This window comes from Procambarus clarkii, chromosome 20 (genome assembly GCF_040958095.1).
Source record: "Procambarus clarkii isolate CNS0578487 chromosome 20, FALCON_Pclarkii_2.0, whole genome shotgun sequence".
Classification (NCBI taxonomy): Eukaryota; Metazoa; Arthropoda; class Malacostraca; order Decapoda; family Cambaridae; genus Procambarus; species Procambarus clarkii.
In genome coordinates, this window is record NC_091169.1 from 23,917,711 (window position 1) to 23,944,728 (window position 27,018).

Here is a 27,018-nt window from a genome sequence, read left to right on the forward strand (position 1 = left end):
ACAACCAACTGAAATAATAATTTATGCTTTTATACTCATGTGTACACTAAACACTTGCGATTTACCAAATTTTTTATTGATGGCTTTTGACTTTCTGCAGTAGATCACCAATCACTGTATGTAATGTTTAAACACAAAGTGTTTAGTGCAGATGATATATACATTACACAAATGCATGTTACAGTGTGTAGTTTTTCAGCAATAAAGCACAGAACCAGAGAGCCGAACCTCAACTCCTACAACAACAATTACACAAGTACACTATTCTTGCCACAACCTAATCATTATTAGGATGTGGCAAGGTTACTATAGCTTGCTCCATTCTCCTCGACCAGGCCTCCGTTTCGTTACACACCCCAGGAAGCAGCCCGTAGCAGCTGTCTAACTCCCAGGTACTTATTTTACTGCTAGGTAACAGGGTGAAAGAAACTCTGCCCATTTGTTTCTGCCTCCACAGGGGATCGAACCCAGAACCTCAGGACTACGAATCTGAAGCGCTGTCTACTCAGCTGTCAGGCCCCAGGGATTAGGCATTGTTGAAACATCAGTTAACCAATGAGAAAGGTTACCCAGTTCCCTCAACAGGGATGGCAGTACACTTCTTTATCTTACATAGAATATATACTGAACTGTCACCTCCAATTTGTAATCACTTTATCTCTAAAGACATTGAGTGTTTTTATTCATATTCTTATCAGTGAAGAACTTGCATATTAGACAATCCTTAACAGATTATCATCTTACAGTGCTCCAGTACCTGTGGTGAGGGTGTGGAGACACGCCTGTGGGAGTGTGTTGGCGGAGGAGGTAATGAAGTGACATATGACTGTGGCATCCGCCCACATCAAGTGCGGGTGTGTATCAAGCCTTCATGTCCGCCTGTGCCCTGTCTCCGAGATGCTTCAGAATTCTGCCAATTACCTGTGTTACACAGATATTGTCAAGTGCCAAAGTACCGTGAACTATGCTGCCATACATGTGGCAATGTTGTGTATTAACAGATCAATCCCAGTTATTTATGGTATATGGTTGCATGTGCATCAGAAAAAACCATCATCAGTGTGGCCTAATATCTACATTTATTTGTAGATACAAGTGTACTGTCTTAAGTGTCTTACCTACAAGAACAGTGTTACTACAAAACATGCATCAGGGAACTGGCATCCCCTGAAGATTGCAACTTTGTCAGTTTTAAACTCTCTAAAGAAACTGAGTACATTACTGGTACCATTACTCTAACCTTGTTGCTCTACACTGCTGATGTAGTAAGCAGGGAATCCACAGTGCACTAGTGTTCAGTCAGCCAGTGTGTTAACTGGCCAACCATTGCAACAATGTCGACCAATTTGTCTGACAAATGCAAAATATATTTGAAGTGTGTTAATTGTTGGACAGATGTAAGGGGTAGTTGATCACTTCATCTGTGCATCATACTGTTTACCATTACTTAGATGAATGACAAGTGCAACATATCATTGACCAGTTTTCTAGTTGGTTGACCAACTTAATATGTTGCCAGCCACTTTAATGGTTGGCCAATGTATCGGGCAGCTGACCAGTGTGTCAGCTAGTTAACAAAACTATTTAATGTTCAGTTAATGTCAAGATTGTCACCTAGACTGAGCACAGTAATGATCAAGTGACAAATGCTTGATAAGTAACATTTTGGCTGGTAAAGTGTGTAGAGTGCTTTAACCCCATCATACTTTTGATTAGTGTATCGGGCAGTTCACCGGTGTTGGGCAATTGGACTCGGTATGTTAACCGACACATTCAATAATTGGACCTTCAGGTTGGGTTAAATGGATAAAACAATTTTATCGATTGTGTCAAGTGCAATCCATTCCCAGTTTTACAGGGTGACATACATGACACTAGAAAAGTTAACCATATTATTTTAAGGATTATATGGTAAAGTGTGTCCCAGCACTAAGATTTGTATTACACAATACTGTATTTAAATAATGCACATACTGTACTGTAAAGTTTTAAGATTTATTAACACTATAGTACAACACAAATTATGAATGACAAAAGGTAATGTTCTCATTAGATAAATTTAAATCTACAAGCAAAAAATGTTTTGGTTAAATGTACATTTACATTTTGTTCTTTACCTGTAACAAAACATTACAATCAAGCCCCTTTGAGGATATGGTGTAATTATGATTGTATATTATTTGATTTTATTTAAATGTATTACTAGAATATCTCTGCCTAGAAGTTTGTTTAATATCCAGGGGAAAATGAGTCAACCAAGTTAAAAATCAACTAGAGCACATTTGTGAAGACCGTTAGAAATACAGTACTGTACCTGTATGTGAAAGAAAGTGCCGAGTACAACCTATCAGTTTTTACATAGCATTTTCAGTAGGCGTTAATAGGAATTATCAAGAGCATAGCTGAAATAGTCTCAGTACTGTCTATGCAACAGCAACTTCTACTTGATCTTAACTTAAAAAAAATGCCCAAGAGAGCAAATTACTGAAACCATCTTGTTTGACCCATTTTTTTTTTTTTTAAAGAACTTTGCTATTCCAGCTCCTGATACAAAAATGCAGTACTGGATTTAATCTTGCAGAGATTTGATCTGTATACATTGTAACTGGATAAAATTGGAAGTGAAGTGTTGTGAGTTGGCTGGAGGAGTTGAGCAGTAGACGGTTAACCAGTAAGAAAGTTGACCAGCATGAGAAGAATCTGGTTGACTAGCATTTCAGGTAGATGATCAGGAAATTGACCAGTATTTTGTTTACACTGACCAGTATATATAATAGTGTGTTGGATAGTTGATGAGTACATCAGGAAGATAAATAATGTACATAATAATTGACCAGTGCTATCTAGACGGTAAAATTCATTAGGTTATCGAATCCATTAATGATTATGTGGAGCATTATTATTATTTCCCATAGTCGGGGACTAGAGGCCTGTTTGGCTTATTGAGGCCAGTGACTGTCCTCCTATAGGATACAACCCACAAAGACCTGCTTAACTATTACCTATTTAATTAATTTATTAAGCTAGGTGAACAGACACATCAGTTATAAGGAAACATGCCCAAACGTCTCTCCCTGCCTGGGAATTGAACCCAGGACCTTCGGTTGTGAACCGACTGCGCTGACCACGGGCAGTGTTGAGTGGAAAACTTGTCATGTACTGTACTTGGCTTTCTTGTAAATTATTTCTCCCAATTGATTAATGCCATTTGTCTACCCGTGTCGTCAGATGACTAGCATATCACGTAATCAGGTAGTGTTTCAACTAGGTGACTACAGCGAGCTGAGGTCAACAAGGTGTGATAGATGGTTGACCAATGTGTCAAGTCGTCAGTGGTCAACCAGTGTCGAGTGTCCTTTGTTACATGGTTGACTAAATTATTTGGTGTTGTGTTGTGTTTAATAATCTGCTAGCTAAAATTTTTGTTAGGTACCTCTTGTGCTGTGTAGTGCCATATTTAGATATGTTTGTGTTGCTCTGTGAAAATAAATAAATAACCCTCCCCTGATGTTTAATGGTAACCTCTGCAAAGTTACCTTTTAATATCTATGAAAGTTGGTTATCACTTCAAGGTAATTTATTTGTGTACCCCTTCTGTACTTAAATAAAGGAACATATATCCTTTATACACACACATCACAGGATCATACACTAATAATAATAATAATGGGAACTGCAGAAGGCCTTCTGGCCTATATGAGAACGCTGCTACTTATATATAACAAACCTCTTATACAGATAGTATATACATAGATAGAATATTCAAACAATCAAGTGGTCTCATGGCTATTATGTTACCTGGTAATTTGTTCCATAAATCAACAACTGTTTCCAAACTAGTATTTACCTAGCTTTTTCCTGGATATAAACTTATTCAATTTATATATATTATTTCCTGGTTCTACTTTCTGGTGATTATATTTAATACCTTATTTGAGACGCCCTGTGAAGGTTGCCTAGGGATAGGCAAGTGATGGGAGGTTCTGCGAATATATTTACACTGAATTATTTCAGTGTCATTGACTTGTTTTTTCACTATGTTTTGCAGTTATATGCCATTTAACTGTTTAAATGACTGTGATGGTGGAGTAGATGAAATAAGGTGAAATTCTGGTGAATTTCATGTGCTCACCCCTAAAACTCCAGGTCCATAAACACCAAAGGAGCCAACTCTGGGGCAACCATTGAGCACCAAGCTAAGAACCACGAATGCAGGATAAACAAGCCCACAAAGCAGCAGCTGCTTTATAAGCCTCTTGTCTGGGGGGCAGTTTAGATAAAACAGACTGATGATGAACATAAACATAAAATTGCAAGCCTCAGGGGTCAAAGGTGTCATCGACCCAACAGGCAGCATGGCAGAGACCAAGAATGACTATCAGCATATAGCAAAGCTGAAAAGCACCCTTCAAACTCACATAATGAGTGGATTTGGTGGGTAGATACATTACGAGCCATACTGCAGAACCACAAGGGGAGTTACCAGGGCCTGGAGGAGTAATCCAGGATACCCAGGCACTAGGAAAACTCGCCAAGAGAACTGACACTACAGTTGACAGAATAAACTTTGCTGCAAATGGCATCAGTGGCATGCCATTTGATTAAGTACAAGAATCATAGCGTACACAACAAAACACCCATAAATGTTCCAAACCACATGGCCTCCCAGAGGAATCAAAGACTCGTTTACTACCCGGGGTGAAGCTCTTTACATACAAGCCTAGCCTCTAACAAGTAAACTCCCAAATACACAAGAGAAGTCTAAATAGTGTGCAATATGATAATTTATATACTGTACTGTAATAAAATGTGTGGCCCATTGCTATACTCAAAAATATGGTGTGCATATTTGTGATACAATTATTATATTCATAAAACAATAAAACTGTTTTTGTTATTATTGCATTGCATCTGTATATATCATTAATTTAGTGCAATCATCTGTATATCATCTATACTGTATATATAACTATCTAAATTTTTATGTACCATTACAAATCACTAAGTGTTTCTGGTAAGTGTAATAATCGTATAACTGGTTATCAGAGTTCAGCCTAGTCATACACATTTTGCACTAAATTCCAACAGCATGCACTGAATATATACTACAGTATTTTCTTCGTATTTTGAATGCTTTTACCGTGGATTTTCCAAAGTGCAACGTTGCATTGTGCTGTCAATAATACAATTTGTATCATAGAAAATATAGAATACTGTATTGGTACAGGCATATTATTATGTCACCAATATCTATTAAATATTATATTTTTTGAACAAAAAAATATACTGTTTTTGTTGCTATTGCACTATACATATACGCTATATATAACTACAATTTTGTGCACCATAACGAACCACTAAGCTGGTCTGGTGAGTCCAAACAACATAGCATCACCACACGCTAGTCAGCTAACAATACTACCTCACTCAGAAAAATTCCTTGTCCCAACATACTACACACATCATTAATTCTAGGCACAATGCTGCTATTATCAGAATTCTGGTCACTAAATCCTGAAAATTAATCATTTGTCCAAAGTTTATTAATGTAAAGGAACATGAGCTGTCATTTCAAAATGCTTAGATGGACCAAACAAAGGCAGAGTGCTGTGGTTACCTAGTACCTGTAAGCATCATGAATGGCATTATGTTCACTGATATCTGAACACTATACACAGTCTTTATCAGTCAGGCTCTTCTACAATAGTGTCAAAAACAAAATAATAGTAGTTTCATATATATTTTGCCATTTTTAAGCAATACAGTGGTCACAAGCTGAACAGCAGTGCTGTTAGCTCATGCTGCATGTGCCAGCCTTGGTTCCTCAATCAGTACAGAGGTCTTCACCCCAGGAATGGTGCCCACAATAAATTCTTCAAAATGGCATCTGTTTACTGGATCCCTGAGAAAGCCAATGTGAACCCTGTGTAACCACGGGCCTTTTAAATCTCTAAAACATATATACACTATGTGCAGTGCAGTCATTTAGGCCAAATTCATATTACAGTATGTATGTGAAAAATATATATACAGTATATATATATATATATATATTTAAAATGGAAAATGATTTAGACTAACATACAAGAGGAAATGCAGAAATACAATAAGTTACTTTACCGAGAGTGTAGAAAGGTTCCAGGAGGCTATGTGGTTCACAATTACAGATGATGATCACAGAAGAGGCACTTTACACTCATAGCTGTGCAAATCCTGTAATGGTAACCATGCTCACCTAATGCCTCATGGGTGATTTCAGCCAAGTTTCAGCCTTTGGTACGAATGATAGATTGGGTGCCAATTCTTAACTATTCACACATATATCCTCTAGCAGTCACAGGGGACCAGGTTGTAAACCAATTGGTAAATCGTGTTGCAGGGAAAACGAGTAGGGTATGAATTAAGGTGAGCTATGGGAAGGGGAAAGTTCTAAGCATGGTAGTAAAAACGAGATATCATGTACAGTATCCATACTTTAATTTCATTTAATCACTAAAGTATTGACAAATTTAAACAACATTCAACATTTACATACTATTGCAGCTCATCATTGACAACAGTAGAATCATCATCGTCGTCATCATCATAATCCGAATCATCAGAATCATTTTCTTCAGAGTCACTCAGCAATAGCTTCTCCTCCTCTTTCATAATACTGGCAAATACATTATATTCTTCCTCTGTTAGTCTTGCAACTCTGAAAAATATTGCTTTATATTATTTAAAAGAAAGGAAAATCAAATAATGAAGAAAAGATGTAGTGGTATCCTTCTCAAATGGAACCTAACTAAACAGAAAATCAGATACAACAAAAGGATTACAATATCAGTAGCGTTGGTTGCAATTGATTAGCTGTCTGAATTAGCAAGATAATCTAAAGTTACAGAACCAGTAAAAAAAATACATGTTTACACTTGCTCAATTTGCTACACCCAGAGATATGATCCGCTGTTACAGAAATGATCATACACAGGCAGGCAGGATGACATACCAGCCCGTCCTCTTACGGTTTCCAAACATCAAGAAAACACTCAAATTAAAGTGTTAATTACTCTTAACCTACCAGAGAACCCAAAACAGAAACGGGATAGTACAGTATATCTCTTTTTGCGAGCCACTTCCACTTTCTAGTACGACAATTTTTGGCCTTATGTAATGCCTACAAGCGAAAAGCGACATTCTTTGTCAAGAGGACAGGTTAGACATACAGTACGGCACTAGTGCCACAAATACCTTATAGTCCCTGCACGACTAAGAAGTCACTAAAGAATGCATCAATCCAAACAGTCTGCAAGATCAAGCCTTAGAGATGCTGATTGTGTGACCGTTAAAAGCATGCTATGGTTGACAATCAATCGCCACATTTGTTTACTTCTGCAGGCCATCACTAGGTGTCAGTACCACACCCAGCCCCAGCATAAGACACCCAATCCACCTCATATTTACCAACTATCTTAAGTCAGTCAGAAGGTGATGACCAGTTTTTAAGGCTAGTTGGGCTGGATCTTGAAATTCTTTGATTACATTGAAACTGGAAAACTTTGGTCAGTCCACTGCTGTTTACAGCTCAATAAGTGTTCCTTGTGTATTTTCAGTCTGTTCCTAAATACTATACACAAACAAGAGTTGCTAGCTGGTGACCAGAAGTGTTTTTTTTTTTTATGTGCATTACTTATTGCTTTATACTTTTTTTACATGCCACCAAGAGTATTCAATGGTGTCCTCTAGCTGGTGAACCAGCTCCAGCGATCTGTTCCCTCTCCATTGTGCTGGCAACAGTCAGATTGTGCATACTACAGGTTATACTTTAATCCTTTTTGCATCCAAAAGGGGTTGTTACAGGGTTAATTTATGGCTCCTGAGAAACTGATAGTCTGGCTCCTGACTTCTGCCCAAATTGTAGTTCTGGTTACCTGCACCAGGCTGTGGTGACTACACATATTATAAATAAATCAGTTTGTAAACAAGAGGGGTTCAGTATGTGTGTCAGGGTGAGGTTGGGTCTTTTCTATAGAAACTAGTAGAGTGGTCTGACTTCAGGGAGCTTCCCTTTAATGCAGATCAAGGGCAGTGATGCTGTTTACCTGTACCGTACCTGGTACAGGTGATTTAAGCTTTCAGTTACTTAACCAATGATAGTGACTAGCTATGCATGGTGAAAGACAACTCTGGGTGGAATAAGATGACAATTTTTGTAACTGAATAGACATTGATATTATGTGCAAATTCACCCTGTTAGTTCCTGACTGTTTTCACCTTAGGGCATGTGAGGTGTGTTTCAAGTGGGTAACTACCCTATTTGACCTTCAATTGCAGTGAACTGCATATGTGGTTATTGCTACAATCAGGTATTTTGATGCACCCAGCCCTTTAAATGATATCCACATACAATCTTTAGGATTTTGTAATATTATGGGGCTCATTAAAACTCTCACAGGTGATAGGTGCACCACTTCCTATCACCCAGGAGCTACAGGCACAGTTTAAGGGTGACTAAAGATACTTACTTCTTAGCAAAATATGCAGCATTGGTATCCATGATGTCGGAGAGTGAATGGTTCCTCTTGTGGCTCTGCTTATCTCGCAACAGGTTAGGCGTCTTATATAGTCCCGCTCGATAAAGAAACTGGTGTCTTGTCTTTATCTCCAAAAACGATAGCGCCAAGGCCTTACTGTTAGCTAAGTGTGGCTGATCTAAGCCCATTTCCTGATAAGCAAGAAAGAACATAATGGATGCACTGCACAAAATGACAACTCCCATGAAACAAAAGTCAAACATTCCTGAGCTGCATTAATGTTTAACATTTTATATACAGTTATACAATTTAACAATTACACAGAATTATTAAAATTTAAAGCTTATTTTAGGAGACCAAAAAGATACTCGTTTACTTCTAATATTTTCAGGCATTATTTGATTAAATTATTAAACTAAAAACTGCATAGCATAGTGTAATTTTATAATTAATTAAGCACCAATATGCAAAACTTACTGTGTGTATGTACATAATCTTATCCATGACATCCTTCCATCTTTCCACAAGGATATTTGGGTTGTTCCAGATAACAGACTTAAATTCAGTTGGTGGAAATATCGATGACACCAATCCCAGTCGTTTCTGGATTTGCTGCGGCTTATAAGAGAAGAGTTCTGGATACCTGGTGGGTCAAGTACATATACTGTATTTTAACGTCAAATATTTCCATGGTTAAATGGATGTGGCTATTGAGAATGTGAAAAATATGCAATAAATGTTTGCAAATCTACAAGTAACTTAGGTATTTGTTTGTATCCAAAAAAATAAACAAACCAGAATTATTAAATTATCTAAAATATACCCCTTTTTACTACCTAAAAAATACTATTTATTTCAAAGTACTGTCCAATATACAGTATATGGAAGTAACTATCAAAAGAAAGATTTGGGATTGTAACTATTGTAAATTGAAGGTTTTGTAACTATCAAAAGAAGGATTAAAATATTTGGGGAGTAGAAGAACTCCCAGACCCCATCAAGCAGGTATCAAGCAGGTAAGGAACAAGCCAAGAATATTATGGAGCACTGTCCATCTCTCAGGATATTCAAAGGGCACTAAATATCAATCAAGATGCACATAGAGAACAAAAGGCGAGCGACATCAAAGCCATAGGATTCACCAAGGATTCTACTGAAGGACAAGTTACGTGGAGAAATATTGGGAAAGTAAAACATACGATTATCTTGAAAATCAAGAGATTTCACAGGGAAGTGCATTACTGTAAGTGGGACAATGCAATTCACACAATTTAACACAAGGGGAACACGCACAAGGGGACACAGGTGGAAACTGAGTGCCCAAATGAGCCACAGAGATATTAGAAAGAACTTTTTTAGTGTCAGAGTGGTTGACAAATGGAATGCATTAGGAAGTGATGTGGTGGAGGCTGACTCCATACACAGTTTCAAGTGTAGATATGATAGAGCCCGATAGGCTCAAGAATCTGTACACCTGTTGATTGACGGTTGAGAGGCGGGACCAGAGCCAGAGCTTAACCCCCGCAAACACAACTAGGTGAGTACAATAAAGAGCAGGGTACTGTTCCATTAAGTGCCCATGATTGGCCAATATGCAATCTAGTCAGAGCTGTTTCCCACCACTTATCATGGTGTTAGGAAGAAAGGCAATGGAATGTGTCATTTTTAAGAGTGCATACCTGTAGTTTGTTAATTATCCCCCAACACAGTTCACTGTGTTGGGGGACAATTATACAGCGTATATACAGTACATGTTAGGCTTATATCGAAGTCTCCCCCAAGATCTAATTGCTGACCGCGCCCAGGATGCAACCTCACAAGCTGACTCCTGGGTACCTACCTACTTACTGCTAGGTGAACAGGTCATTAAGTGATAGGAAATCCACCTAATCATTTCTGTCCTACCCGCGATTCGAACACAGACTTCTCGATTTAGAGTCGAGAATGAATACGATTGTACAGTACTACAGAGAGCCTGTAAATGCCAATGACCTTGCCAGTGGTCACAAAGAGTAGAATGAATGACCAAGTAGAAACTCAAATAAGGAATTTGCTTTTGGGAAATAGGAAAAGTATGTTCATTCAAGGTAACACCAATATGGTGTTACCTTTGGAAAAGTTCCAAAGTGTGTTTGTACAAAATGAAATCTTCAGGAAACCAGACACAATAAGAATGCCAGAGAACAACATAAAGCACATAGAGGTGTCTAGAGACAAAGTGGAAAAATGCTCAAGGCGCTATAAGTAAGAACAAAGCAGCTGGCCCAGATGGAGTTTCACCTTGGGTTCTGAGAGAATGTGCACCTGAATTCAACATTCCACTTCAACTGATTTTCAGGCATTCCTGCGTACAAGAGTTGTAACAGATGTGTGGAAAAAGGCTACCATAGGTCCAATCTACAAAAGTGGTAGCAGGGAAGACCCCCTTAATTATTGACCCGTATCATTGGACGAGTGTAATAGCCGAAATATTGGAAAAATAATTAAAACTAAATGGGTAAACACCTGGAGAAAAATTATATAATATCAGACAGTCAGTATGATTTTCTATCTGGAAGATCCTGTATAACAAATTTACTCAGTTTCTATGATCGAATCACAGAGATTTTACAGGAAAGAGATGGTTGGGTTGAATGCATCTATCTGGACCTAAAAAAGGCTTTTGACAGAGTTCCACATAAGAGATTGTTCAGGAAACTGAAATATATTGGAGGGGTGACAGATATGCTTTTAACATTGACAACAAATTTTCTAACTGACAGAAAAATGAGAGCAGTAATCAGAGGCAGTGTACTGGACTGGAGAAATGTCACAGGTAGAGTACCACAGGATTCAGTTCTTGCACAGGTAACGTTCACTGTCTACATAAACGATCTACCAGATGGAATACAGAATTATAAGAGCACGTTTGCTAATGATGCTAAAATAATAGGGAAGATAACAAACTTAGATGATTGTCATGCCCTTCAAGAAGACCTGGACAAAGTAAATACTGTATATGGAGCACCACTTAGCAAATGCAATTTAATGTGAATAAATGCCATGTTATAGAGTGTGGAATAGGAGAACATAAGACCCCACACAACCTATAAATTATGTGAGACAATTCTGATAAGAGAGAGAGAGAGATCTAGGGGTGGTTCTAGGTAGAAAACTATCACCCGAGGACCCATTAAGAACATTGTGCAACGAGCCTATGATACACTTGTCTGAGTACTACAGTGTCAGAGTAGTTAACAAATGGAATGCACTAGGAAGTGATGTGGTGGAGGCTGACTCCATACACAGTTTCAAATATAGGTATGATAGAGCCCAGTAGGCTCAGGAACCTATACACCAGTTGATTGACAGTTGAGAGGCGGGACCAAAGAGACAAATCTCAACCCCCGCAAGCACAACTAGGCGAGTACACTTTCTAACCTCGGAATTACTTTCAAATACTAGTACATGGATGGTGGAATACTAAAGAAATTGTTCACGACTTTTGTTAGACCAAAGTTGGAATATGCAGCGGTTGTATGGTGCCCATATCTTAAGCAGCACATCAACAAACTGGAAAAGATCCAAAGACATGCCACTAAGTGGCTCCCAGAACTGAAGGACAAGAGCTACAAGGAGAGGTTAGATTCATTAAATGTGCCAAAACTAGAAGATCAAAGAAAAAGGGGCAATATGATCACTACGTACAAAATAATAACAGGAATCGATAAAACTGATAGGGAAGAATTCCCGAGACCTGAAACTTCAAGAACAAGAGGTCATAGATTTAAACTAACTAAACAAAACTGCCGGAGAAATTTAAGAAAATTCACTTTTGCAAACAGAGTAGTAGATGGTTGGAATAAGTTAGGTGAGAAGGAGGTGGAGGCCAAAACCGTCAGTAATTTTAAAGCATTTTTTGACAAAGAGTGCTGGGAAGACGGGACACCACGAGCGTAGCTCTCATCCTGTAATTACACTTGGGTAATTACAGAATCTTCAAGCATTTGTTTAGTGAAGCAGGTGAGTAAATCCAGTCTGAAAAGTGTGTTGTAACCAGAGATTTGCCAAAAAAAGGTTCACCAGATCAAAGTTACATTGAAAAAACTAAAAAAAAAACTGATCAGTACAAAATTCTTATTATCAGTACAAAACATTGTACTGATACAGTAATACATTACAGTATATTACAGGTACAGTACATGCCTTTGGAATGCTTATGGCCTGGTACTGAATTACTTGCACCATGTTTTCTATTACAAAACATTCACTGAATAACTTTTGTTTTTGGTTTTAAATGGAATAGCTGGAAAATGCAAATCTTTCCCTCCACCCAATCAAAGAATCAGTCAGCAGCTTACATGAATCTTTCCCCATAGGGATTCAGGTACATCTTTGCACACATTCAAGTATTCCAAGGCTTGAATTTTTTTAAGCTCACCTAATAAATGTAATTAAAAAATATTTACCTGTTTATAAGTGATAAAATATTATGTTTTCCAATCTTGATCTCTCTATACTTAAAGAGGGTCTGTCCAAGCTTAGAGGGTTTAACTTGTAGAAACTGAGGATTTACAGCAATGTTCTGGAGAATTGTTCGACTTGATAATCCATGCTCCAAAAAAACTTCACATGTGTCAGTCCAGGATTTTATTGCAAAACTTAGCAAGTGTGGAGTTTCAAGCAGTTGTCCTTCTATAGTTTTTGATTCGAGTCCAAGGTCTAAAAGAAACTGATAAAGTGCAGCAATGCGTTTCTCAGAATACATATTTATTCCTTTAGACTGTAAATCTTTGACAATCTTGAGGCTTCTTGCTTCAATACCCATTACATTTTCACTCTTCAGCTGTGATGCAGAACAAGAGCAATACGTTTTTTTTGTATACATCATAACCTCCTCATCATAGAAGTTGTGAATCTGGTAACTAAAGCCAGGAAGAGAACTCAGAGGAACGGCCGACATGCTCAGCATCCTTGCTTTCCACAACCCTAGAGCCACAACCTGAAAATAAAAGAGAACCCTCATAATAATCCTTTCCTTTAATAACTTGTACTACACACACACACTTTCACATCTCAGCTAGGCTACTTAAATCCTCCATGTGTATATTTGACTCCCCAGTTCACAATGAGATTTAATTCACTTATATATCCAATCCTTAAAAACTTTCAAATTATGATTTAATGCCATGAACTCTTAGTTACATGCCCTTATGCATACCATCTGCACCAAGAAAATAACTGGACAGAAAACTGTTCAGTTTTTTCCAAGACTTCCACTTTTGTTCCGGTAGTATTTCTTACTTGCTGTGGAGGATAGTGAAGAATTGTGGGGATAGGTTTTAAAACCTATGATTATTTTATTTTGATTATATCCAATATATTATAGAGCCAATGATTATTTGATAATGTTTGGACTATCAGTCTTCCATCTCTAGCTGGGGGAAACTGACAAGAATGGGGATGTACTGGTAGGGAGAGAGGTGGGGGGGAGGGGAATACTAGAAGGGCAGCAAAAGATCTACATCTATCAAGGTAAAATGCTTCATCCTAAAAAATTTTGTATACATGTTTCCTATTACAAGATTAAATATGGTGGTTTATCCGAATTATCCTCGGACAGCGTGTCAAAAGGTCCCCCACTGTTTCCGAGGATTTTTCCCAACTAGATTTTGACCTGGAGTCATTTTTCCCACCAAGGATTTTTGACCTTGTCATTTATGGCTCTGGAAGGTTGGCGGTTTCACGGGTTTATACAAATGCACGTGAAAAAGCATCTTCTGTTTTGTGACCGATATTGCGGCTTGTTAAGCTTGAAGCTGTTGCTCCTTGTATGTGTTACATGCAACGCATAATATCCTCGAATGAACTTTTTTTTTTTTTTTTTTAGCATTTTATAGGTCTCGATGAGATCAGCCGTTATGTCTACCATTCTTGGTACAGGTCGAATTAGTTCCGAGATGATTTTTGCCGCTCTATCCTGAACTTTCTCCAAAGCGCATCTGTTCTTTCAAAGGCGAGATCTCCCTCTGCCTGGGCACAATAGGCCGCACACGGGTGCACCAGCCTATAATTTTATTTTATTTTTATTTTATTTTATTTATTTATATACAAGAAGATACATTGGGTTAGAGAGAATACATAGCACAGTATTTACAATCTTGTAAAGTCACTAGTACGCCATATACGCCAGTATATAAGCCATATCATATATAATTACTTAAATAACCATTTGGTTTTCCTCGAGGCTGTATATCAGCGACCTGTGCTCGGCTTGACCTAACACTATACATCATTAGTGACTTAGGAACATGTTAATACCTCCGTCAACAATCATACTCTCTAACACCACAATCTGAGATCAGACTTTTGAACGTTATTCTGAAGTCTTGAAGTGTTACTGAGGCTGGAGAGAACTCTCACGTACGGCCAGGTTATAGTGGATAAACTCCTCTCATTCCCTGTACTCACTCTGGCCATCTTGGTTATGATGAGGAGGAGTGATGATGTATGATGAGGAGGAGAGTCAAGGTGTGAGGTGTCCCAGTGTTGTGGTGGTGGTGCCCGGGTCTCTCCCTCTCACACTCCCTCACTCTCACTATTATTATTGTTTTATATTATTATTATTATTATTATTATTGTTTTATAATATTAATAATTATTATAATTATTATTATGTTACGATAATTATTATTTTATTTTAAAATATACAGAATATAATTTAGTGATTGCTTAATTATTGCTACATTATGGTGAGTACTTGATTGTTACTAGAGTACACCAAGTACACAATGTTGCTTCTTGTTGTTTTATATTCAGCTGCTGGCAACACAAAATTCCAGGTAGCACGGGCTATGGTGAGCCCGGAGTGGACTTACCTGGCACAGGAGTGGGGCTGTGGCTAAGTAAATAATTAAATAAATAAATAAATATGTTTATTCAGGTAAGGTACATACATACAAGTGATGTTACATTAATGGATTGATATATAGATAGAGCTAGTACATACAATGCCTAAAGCCACTATTACGCAATGCGTTTCGGGCAAAAACGCAATAGTACATAATTTAATGTACAGTATGCAACAACGATCAATTTATAGTATATATACAACTTTGGCGCCCACCCACTGAAGCCGAAATGTCAAAACTCTTTTTAAATGTTAAGATCCAACATGGAAAAGATCAAGGCAAATGAGGGGACCGTTGACAAGTCGCCGGCTTCCTGTCAGCGTCGAGGCCGCCATAGTGGCACTCAGGTAAATAACAACATACTGTACATTATATTTTCCAACTGACTGTTGGAAAAGCCAAAATTAATGTACAGTTTATTTGTAATATGTTGCGCCCTGGTGAGGCCACTCCGGACCGACAACCAGGGCGCAACTCCATAGTCTCCTGAGACTGATGGATGCTTACTACTACTACTACTACTATCAAGACTAACTTGGTTATCTAAATGAATTATGTTGGGGTTGAGTCCCCGAGTTTATTATGTGTAACCTCTCACGCCCACGGTAATGGTCCTCGTACCACTCCTGTGGGGAGTAGTGGGCCCCATACCCATCCAACAGGTGGAAGTGAACCCCATACCTATACTTTTGGGTGGTAGCGATCACATTAACATCGTACGTGTCACTTATCTGAATAAATATTTGTTTATTTATTTATTTACTTGTTGTGGACCCTATATACATCCTGTTTGCAGTAGTATACCCACCATTAATATTCCAACTTCACATCGTTTTCTATTAACCTTCCTATAAACCATTCTCTAAGATTTTCAAAGCATACACTATTATATATAATGTTGTTTAGCGAAAACATTATTTTTATATATAATAATTTATAGAATGCTTATTATAATTTATTGAAAAGCACCAAGACTTCTCCTAAGTGCTAACCTTTAACTGGATGCACTGTAGAATAATGACTTAAATCATGGGTTGAAACATTAGTTGACACAGGATGGAGACTTGTAACTTTTTTTTTAACTATTTTAGTAGAGTATTCATCCGTCAACAGCTATCATCATCGCTGACGACTTCCCTACAATCTCAATGATTAAGCCTCAAAATCATCTAAAATATTAAAATGAGCCATAGGGGGTAGCTATGTATGCCATAGGTAAAAGGAGGTTCAATTTACATACCATCACAGCAAGTAAGAGCTCTCCTGAGGCTGTAAGAGTTACAGCCCCTCTCCTGTGCCAGGTAAGTCCATTACGGGCTCACCATAGCCCGTGCTACTTGGAACTTTTTGTTCGAAGTAGCAAATCTTAAACAACATCCCTCATCACATTAAGGCAGCACCCTTGAGGGAACTCCGGAGAGTATCATGTAGACTGTATCATCTGCACTGCCTCCCTCTACACCTATGATTCTCAAAGGGAAGACGATTCCCTGGGGAAATATTTAAAATCTGGGTGGAGGGATTTTAGCCAGGAGAGGAGTGTCCGTAAAGGAAGGAACTCCAAGCTGCCTAAGAATGTACTCTGAGGAAATCTGGGGTCACAAAAAATGCAACCCGAGACTCTGAGAACACTGTTCTAGACTGTATTCTTTTACTAAGAGGGATACAGTCAGCACAACTGTACTGACGGTGGGAAGGTTCTCACTAGGAAGAAGTAGCCTCATAAGAACATAAACTGCAAAAGGCTCATATCTTAGTGTTTCCTCTCGGTCTCTTCATTCCTCACTCCTTTTACTGCTGGCGCCATCCTGTAATGTGCATTATCCTGATCCTTCTTAGCCGGGTATTTCCTGCTAAGCTTACTAGTTTAGCATTTGTCAGACATTACAATTGATCTGTGAGGTGTCAACACGTACTGTACTTACAAACAATTCTATGAACACGCATGCACATACAACAAAATACAATAATTACGTTGGCCAAAAGTAGCAGATACAGCACTGTACTTGTAATGGTGGACTTACTGTAGTTATACACAGTACAGATACTATAAACTGTTTTCACCATCTGTATGCTACTTATATCATACAATAGTTACAAATTCATAAAATTGGATATTTTTTTTTTTAAATAAATTGCCAGCATTAATGTACAGTTTATTGAGACTGCAGATTACAGAGTGTGGTTATATAAGTTTTATTTTATACAGGATGTATGGTTAATTGTGATTGCAAATTATAGGGCATGTAATTTATTGAGGTTAAATATTACAGGGTGTTACAATTTATTCCAGTTGCATATAACAAGGTGTGCAATTTACCAAGGCTGCAAATTATGGGGTGTGTGCAGCTTACTAAGGACTCAGATTAAAGTGAGTGTAATTTCTTGAGATTTTAGTGTAGCTAAGAGAATTATTATTAAAAAGAAGCAAGTGGCAAATTTTGTTATAACATAAATACAGTACAGTAGTTAAAGATAATGAAAAGTAGAAGCAAATTTTTAGTAAAATACATATTAAGCAATAATATATTTCTTATATATTATTGCAGAAATAAATTAAGCAATAAATTAACATTTTAATACCATAAAATTAAATTATGTAATATTTAAATGAAGTTCACAATAACATGAAAGTTAAGAGTTCAAATCTACGAGTACAAGATGATTTAAGTGCGGTCCAAAATGTCAGAACCCACATGCTAACAAGGTGTAAAGCATACAGTACATACACAATGTTTCTTTTCGTCAAGGATAGGTAGCCTGTTAAACTTATTGAAGTCTCCCTAGGCTAACAACTTACCTTTACCAGGATGCAACAAACAATAGTCGACTAAAATGAACAAATCCACAAGGGCCGTGACAAGGATTCGAACCTACATCCGAGAGGATCCCAGACGCTGCCTTAATCGACCGAGCAACGACATGGTTAAATTGCAACCAGGAAATCATCCTGATTTACCAGGATCCGTTGGTAAATCAGGATGATTTCCCGGTTGCAATTCTTTTAACCATGTTATAGCTCAGTCAATTAAGGCAGCGTCTGGGAACCTCTCGGACGTAGGTTTGAATTCTCGTTACGGCCCTTGTGGATTTGTTCATTTGATGCATCACGCTATTGTGATTTCTGTGTGTAATAGTCAACTAGCTTCCCAGTAAAGTACCTATTTACTGCCAGGTAAACAAAGGCATCAGGTGTGTAAGGAAACATGCCTAAACATCTCATCTTACCCAAGAATAGAGCTCGGGGCCCAATCAGCTAGAAGCCAACAAACAAAAATCAGAAAAAATCGGTAAACATACAAATATTATGCAATGAAATCACAAAAACATAATTTAGCTACAGAAAAATATTGAGGCTGTATGATGGAACAGAACCGACATCTCTGAACTCTCCAGACACAAGCACTACTGTACTGTACTGGTCATGGTTCAGTCGGTAATGCATGTGCCCGAGGAGTCCAGGTACAGAACGACGGTTGGATCCCATCATACGGCCTCAATAGTTTCTCAAACAAATCTTACTACAGAGAAGGTTACCTCCACCATATTTAGGAGACCACCTGATGTTATCATTGGTATTTATTTTATACAGTATAGCAATCCATAGCCACACAAATTCAAACAGAATTTGAAATAAAATTGACATATCCAAATCACCAGTCACAGACTTTTCTTAAGTGGAGAATTCTATTAGGGGTGCCACTTACATCTTAACTGGCTAATTGTTTAATAAGTATCTGAACCTGTTAGTGTTCGCTCCCTGAGGTTAACTGCTTATTTTCTATATAAAGAATAAAGATGGGATTTGAGCTTGATAAATTTACTTGCATTTCAGGTCACCGATAAAATGTATCATTTAAACAGAACTTTGATCAGTATATTATTTAAATATTACCCAATTTCTGTAGAAAACCACATATAATGGGTACAAATTAAAAACTGAGGCAAGAAACAAGACAAAGAAAAATTGCTTTAAGGTACCAATTCTTTACAGCACACCTTATGGCGACATTCAAATAGAATTTCTTACAGTAATACATATTATTTAACTAAGAATAGGTAACGGGAAAATATAATTTGAACTGTGTCACAGTGGGAAGCAGCAAGTCCACTGCAGTCTTTATTTTATATACAATACTAGTGCCATATTTTCTACAGGAATTTACTGTCGTTGAAAAGCTGGCCATATGGTACTCTTCAGCAAATTTGATCACAAAAAACATCCACAACTGGGAGAAAGTTATATATATAGTATATATTTTACCATATTATTTAAGTGCCTTATGTCAATGCCTTCCATGCTCTATGTTGACAGGGATAGGAATTGAATAACATTTTCACATACAAAATACATTTCCCAACCTAATCACTAATAATAATACCAAATAATATAAAATCTTACATAATGCTCCAAATCTTATACTCCAATAAAAATATATTCGTTCATTTGAAATAACAAGATTCAGAATGTTTGACAAAACGAAAGGAAAAAATGTAGTTGGTTAGTCACTAATATAACATGTCCACGACACTTTACATCTCTACTGTATCATACCTGTACTATATCACTTCGGCATCACATTGCCTCATTTATTTGTTCTACTTTTAAGTCGCATTCAACGTGGATCAAGTGAGTTCAACAAAAAGACAAAGGTGCAAAGTAATGTATACAGTACAAGCATCTGACATACAAGAATAAATGTGTGGAAATTTATGTCAATTTCTATAAAAATGTTTGCAAATGAACATTAAAGTCAAAAGACATCTATATCCTACCAACAGTGTACATACCTGCTATCTTAAGAATAATTGCCTATCTACGGAGGGGTTAAATTCGCTTGGTGCGTCACAAACTGGACTATTATTGTGCTTTAAACATGTATTATATTGAGAAACATCTCTTGTTCAGCAGGTTAAATGCAAACAGCAAGATACTTAGGAACTACATTTGGCATGTGTGTGCATGTAATATTAAATCACAAAAGATATACCTGTACAGTAAAATAACAAAAATCCCCAACATCATAACCAAATAGATAATGAAGAGAAGTGACATCATTATACTTAGAGTATATTACAGTGCAGTATACTAATACATGTATTGACATTATTTCACAAAACTAAATAAACAGATGTATAACAGTTCTATTTTCAACAATATGAACTCTCTACTTTTTAATGTTATCTAATGACTTCATACAATACTGTACTTTGTCTGCAAGATTGCATGTATATCTCTGAGACGACTAACTACGGTACTGACGTTTTGCAGAAACACTGACTCACGTTTGCCTCCCTCTAACATTACTTAATCTTCCCCAGCACCTATTAATACCTACTAACTTATCTTAATCCGAGGCCTCTGAATAAATCTTGCAGGGATTTTTATGTGTATCAATAAGGCTTCCACTACATCTTTCAAAATATACTATTCAATCCATTCTAAAATTCTCAGGTTGATTTAATATATTTAATAGGCATATAACGTTGCAACCCCCTAATCAGCAGACAGTTTACTGGTTACAGGACAGTATAAAGTACAGTAATTCAAAATATGAATATTATCTTAATTTGTACAAAATAGTCATAATAGCAAGCAATTTGAATAATTTTCTTGTAACAAATACATTCGACACATAACAAATTTTATGTGCACTGAACTTTCCAATATGACTTGAAAAATGAGGCATTATCCTGATAAAAAAAATGATTAAAAAATGTAGTGAAAGAAAATTAAAGATATTGACAAATATAAATCGTACATTCTTTGTCATTCATATTATACATCACAGGTAACAAGCACCAACACTATCAAGTAATTAGCCACACCACAGCCCTATCCACTCTGGCTCAATGGTCTAATTCATCCCAAAGTTGTTAACTTATCCCAAAACTTTATAAACAAACACATTTAGCTACAAATATATTGTCTTTAATGTGGCCTACGATCAATTGGTATCTTTTTAATATAAAAAGATGCTCCGTGAACCTCACTTTACAGTTTAGCAAGCAACTACTCGCTACACCTCAAGACATATCCTCAGGAATCTGTACAACAGTTGATTGATGGTTGAGAGGCGGGACCAAAGAGCCAGAGCAAACACAACTAGGTGAGTACAACATCTTTATCATATAAATATAATACAACACAGCTGATTTTTAACTTGTAAAATAAACAGTTTGGGTGATTTCATAATACATATAGAAGAAGGCCTAGAAGACCAACACAAGTACATTTTACAAAATCCCAAAAAACTATCAATAACACTATTGATTTCATCTAAAAAGATGAATATTGAACATGAAAGGGAACCAAAAAAGAAAAATTACATCAATACACATATTAATCTCCTCGAACGAAAACAAATACAAAATGAGGAACAATCACTGAATTTAGTGTTAAGATATTAATCAACCTTATATTTCATTCAACTTTCTATTAATCTTTTTATACTGAATGTTATTTTAGTCAATTAGGTATTTTAGTCCAAAATGTATTATAGTATCATACAGCAGTAACTTTTGTGAATGTGTTGCCGCATACGATGCTTGTGTGAAATTAGTTAATCTTAGTAGAAGGGTAACTCGATTAATATTTGACCCTTATGCTGCTACAATTGTCATTCGTGATTTTTCCAATTTAATTTGCTAACTAGTTTCAGACACACACACCTCGATGTAGTAGTTTTAAACAACTGTGCTGTGTATAGGTTAAAGGATATTACTATACTGTACTAGACCAGATAACTAATTTATTTGCTGTTAATGGTGCAAAGATAAGAGACACAGCCCTACGCCTTTCTCACTGTGCTAACGTTTACCTAACTGGAAAGGGGTATTGTATAAAAAAAGAATATATCATGAGTGGGGTTATATAACTACAGTACTCTTGGATGTACATTAATAATGCTAATGGTTGAATCTATAGATTTACTGCTACTGTGTGATTGTGAGTTGATTGTTTACATGTATAAATATTGCACAAAATTGTGTACAGTACTGTAAAATATATTGGATATATAATTGCTATACTTTGTATGCTTGTTTATACTGTGCTGTACGGTATTTGATACTACACCAGCTAGTCTGCTCGCACATTGAATGACTTGAGCATCATACTGGATCCTAGTGAATATGTTTGTCTGCACAAATATGCTGGTCTGCATAGTTATGCAACATGCAGATATTGTCAAAGCAATTGCCAAAATAAGAAACATTATATCACATGTTGCAATTTGCAACAGGAACTCGATACAGTTAAATGCTGTAAATGGAAGATAATATGCAGTACTAAATAACCTTATATGAATCTTTATATGAAGAAAATATAGAACATTATTTTCGTAATTACATTTATCACACTGACAAATATATATGTTCTACATATATATTCTTGGGATATACACAATATATATTCTATCTATACATAATAATAAAAATACATAATAATATAGATACCTGTAGTCATCTGGATATAAAAAGTGATTAGTGTTAACACGCGTAGTGACCGCAATGCTACGAAGAAATCACACGAATAAAGTAAATGGTAAGTACTGTACCATAAATATAAAAACCTGTGTTTTTTTGAACATGCACAAATCCCTGGAATGTGTTGTGTCTCTGAACCTGGCCTCAGAGTGTCGGATATAGGTGCATTATTGGAAATTTAGTCTTTCAGAATTACAAGCTAATACAGCTGTATACTTATTTCATTTGCAAACACATGGACATTATAAAATGTGTATAGTATATGTTAAAAAACTGAAATGGGTAAAAAAATACAAATTTAAAACACCAAAAGACAACTCGTACAATGGCACTGGTTTCCCCTATTAATACTGTACCTATATTTTCATTATCATCACCTCTGTTTCCCATGTTTGCATATATTTCCTCAATATTAATGCTATTAAAAGTATATTTCATATACTGTATACAGTAATCTATTACTAAGAACTCTAAATGTCCCGGCCAGGATTTGAACCCATGTTGATCACCCACGAACGAACACGATACTGTAACCACCTCACCATTGATCGTCTCAGTGGCGAGGTGATCACAGTGTCATGTACGTTTGCAGATGATCCTGGGCATCATGGTTTTCGAATCTTGATCTATGATCTATGGCTGTTGCATTTAATGCAGCCTTTGTCACAGTAAAACACAATTCTTCTTGTTGCTACCTCAATTAACACCACTGTTTCCCACTACCAAGACATTCTGAACCTCTGGAATATATATGGAGGCGGTTCTGGGAGCTTACTCTCCAAACCCAGTCTGGGGCCAGCTCGACTTGTTATAACTTACTCCACTAGGCTGTTGCTCGGAGAGGCCCGCAGACCCATACATCCGGCTCCTTAGTCTTTCAATTCTGAACAAAAACACACCTAACAAATAATACTTTACACAAGAAATTGCCCTAAAATGAGGAAAGTATATAGCCCATCATCAATGGCAACAATGTGATCAAAGTAACGTAATTTGCTGTACCTTTTAACTCTCTAAAACCTGAGGTTAACATTAAACAAAGTTAAATACATTTATCTAACAGCATACAGTACCTAGAAAAGCACCTTTGTGTGTGTGATATATATGTGATGTATGAGTATATGTATACATACACACAATGTACATACATATACATACACAAATACAGATATGCACCCAATTGTCCTTGTTGAATAAATATCTTAAAAGTATGCACAGCACTGTATGATGCATTTTTGTTTCATTATGTTACATGTACACAAAAATATAAAGTACATTTCACATCCATACAAGGTTATTACTAAGGTAAAAGCAATATGTAATCTATACACACACACACGCACTATCTAATGGTCCCCTAATATACATAAAGCTCTCGAGAGTATAGACACGCACAACCAAACACAGTCTAACTGATGTACTTGTATATGCAATCCTCAAGTTATGTTTAACTATATACTAGTCCTTCTTGCGTTCACTCATGAACACATTATAATATCAGCGTAACACACAGGGCATTTGTTATGTTTAATACTCTAGTCTTTTCAAATACACACACACTTATGAGTACGTCAAATCTGTGAAATGTATTTAAGTAATTTGTATCCAAAAGCCAACCCGTTCTCGCATTTGCTTATAGTCAATATTTGGCTTATTAATAAGTGCATATGTGACATACTAATTTATTGTGAATATTTGAGTTTACCTTGAAAAGCTGAATAGAAAACCCCGACCTAGCCTAACCTTCTTAGTATGTTAAAATAAGCATCTTATTGCTTCTTAATTACAATTAATACTTAACCTATACCTATATTGATATTACAGTTTTATAAAAATATTAAAACAAAAGTAAAATATTTAAATAAATTGTAAAGTAACTCAGGATATTGGCAAATTTTGTATAAAATCTCTATTGTATAATAAAACTGAAAAAAGAAATTTCGAATAATAAAACTGGTGTATAGCAAATCGGTAGGAAAAGTTTGTACCTTAAAAACAAAATATAACTTGGAATACACCACATATGTACTTATTAATAAGCCAAATATTGACTGTAAGCAATAAGTCATAGATGTACTGTCTTGTGCGAGAGCGGGTTGCCAAAAGCAGCTGTATGTGAAACATGATAGTACAGTAAAATACATACACACTCAAATTTGACTGCAAAAAATTATATTACTGCATGTATTAAAATGATATGGGCACAAGAGTAATTAAATACACAATGAGACTAGCTCATTAGAGACTCATATCAATTATTTTGTTTAATAATATGTAAAATATCCACTTTAAAACTTATATTATAATTTTAATAACTATTTGCTGCAGTTCCTGATGTAATTTATATTTCCAAAACATTCACTATAAAAATTTAAATCTCAGCTTCAGCAAGTGATACAAAATCTACTGGACAGTTTGGCTTCAATTGGCTGAATATATATTATATATATATACATTGAACAATAATTTAATTTGCAAAATTTTGTGTAAATATTGGATAATGAAAAATAAAAAGCATTACTATAATAGTGTAATACCTTCCTGCCCTCTTTTCAAGCTCTGTCAGTTAGCTCAGATTACACTGCCTTACACAATATTATATAACCTGCAAACTGGCTTACACCATACCATATAGCTACAACACTGGCTTTTACCATTCGATATAACCTATAACACTGGCTGATACTATATACAGTACTATATAACCATACTATATACAGTACTGCAAGGTGTGAACCATTGCATAAGACCTCGGGGTTGTGGTGCTATAACAAGAAGCACAAAGTGCACACAACGATACAAAGTGAAAGACATCGTGATGGAAGTTTTATTTGCAGACATGTGTCGATGAGAACTTTGTGACATTCTAGCACTGAAATGTTGGCTACAAATAAAATATCTTCTCAGTGCAGTATCTTTCATCAGGTTCATTGTGGTGTGTATACTTAGGCAACACTTAAATATTAGGGTAGATTATGGACAGATTTAAAACTTGGGCAAACTTGCTGATTCACACAATCATTATTAGTAAAATATAGGCTATTAAACTATCTTTCAAGGAAAACAAAGCACTTTCCCGATAAGCAAGTTCAGAAGGGCATTGAAAGTGCTACGTCTAGTCATTAACTAGTTCCTTTATTCCTTCTCAAAATTATTAGTACTGCATTGCCTTTTAAATCAAATTACCATAAGCTAATTGCCTAATAATTGTTGTGATTTCACAGATACATGTCTACAGAGAACGTATGCATTTAATCTGTAAGTAAATATATATATATAAATGCTCTCTGAGACAACTTGCAGATACTATACTCACAGCATTGCAATGACCAGCTGGTATTATTTCCCACCTGCAACTCTAACTTGACAAACTCATCAGTGCTTTTGGAGGCTCCGAAAGCTTAAGACACAAAACCCAACACCTCAACTCTTGTGCTTCTTAAATGATAGCTGTCTGCTTAACTGAGAAAATCATGATGGAGTGCCAGTCCAACTGCTCAAGGGACAGCACGGGAAGCAGATGAAACCTGTTGAAAGACACAGCTTTAATGAAAGAAGTGAAATGTTGGTTTCAGACGTAATCAGTTCTACTAAGAAGTGTCTTGATAATAGGCAAAACTTATAGCATGAATTGTCTTTATAGTTTAATACCAGTGTACAGAGAAGGATGACGGAGTGGGATTAGTAACCTTAATTTACAATATCTGGACAGGTAAAGTTAGATGATATAAGTTAAGTGCATAAAAAGGATGACTGGGTAAAACAAAAAGGACATTAATAAAGTGTTAACAGCACACTGGATACAAACTGGATATTTTTACATGAAGAAAATACTGTACCTCCATAAATACTGCTTTTGAAATGGGATTGTTGATTAATGAGGCAAATTACCAGATATCTTAAAAGATGTGGGATCACTGGATTGTTTTAAGGTAAGTTAGATACTGTATTCTGTATATGTATACAGAAGCAAATTTGGTTGGGAACATAAATAGGCACTGTCTCACATAATAAATAGGCTTTCTCCAATAGGCTTTATTTGTATGTTTGAGTTTTTATGTTTAAGACAGTTTGCAATTGAATTTTAAAATATTGTATACCTAACCTAATGATACACAGTTTTA

At 36.3% G+C, this 27,018-nt stretch overlaps 3 protein-coding genes across 7 annotated transcripts in view; 1 reads left to right on the forward strand and 2 right to left on the reverse strand.

The window, feature by feature from the left end:
* Nucleotides 1–3,502, forward strand: part of LOC123755448 (A disintegrin and metalloproteinase with thrombospondin motifs 3) — a 42,582-nt gene extending 39,080 nt beyond the window's left edge. Inside the window, exon 15 of the mRNA XM_069327722.1 lies at nucleotides 747–3,502. Coding sequence (XP_069183823.1) covers nucleotides 747–998 — 252 coding nt within the window. The 3' untranslated portion in view covers nucleotides 999–3,502. The remainder of the gene's footprint in view (nucleotides 1–746) is intronic.
* LOC123755449 (transcription termination factor 4, mitochondrial) lies at nucleotides 60–15,088 on the reverse strand. 4 transcript variants are annotated; one of them, XM_069327723.1, is made up of 6 exons: nucleotides 14,967–15,088; nucleotides 12,965–13,497; nucleotides 8,994–9,159; nucleotides 8,508–8,707; nucleotides 6,536–6,697; nucleotides 60–921 (listed from the first exon to the last, which is right to left on the reverse strand). In XM_069327723.1, coding segments are annotated over exons 1-6 (1,071 nt in total). In that variant the 5' UTR covers nucleotides 14,976–15,088; the 3' UTR covers nucleotides 60–920. The 4 variants fall into 4 exon arrangements, with proteins under 4 accessions (XP_069183824.1, XP_069183825.1, XP_045594098.1 ...); XM_069327724.1 differs by lacking the exon at nucleotides 60–921 and adding an exon at nucleotides 1,980–5,902; XM_045738142.2 differs by lacking the exon at nucleotides 60–921 and having other exon boundaries at nucleotides 6,456–6,697.
* A 2,461-nt stretch (nucleotides 15,089–17,549) lies between these two features.
* The window catches only part of LOC123755447 (synaptotagmin-17), a 28,785-nt gene continuing 19,316 nt past the window's right edge, over nucleotides 17,550–27,018 (reverse strand). For both annotated transcript variants that reach the window (XM_045738139.2, XM_045738138.2), the window contains exon 12: nucleotides 17,550–26,421. In XM_045738139.2, the coding sequence (XP_045594095.1) occupies nucleotides 26,392–26,421 (30 nt within the window). In that variant the 3' untranslated portion in view covers nucleotides 17,550–26,391. The remainder of the gene's footprint in view (nucleotides 26,422–27,018) is intronic.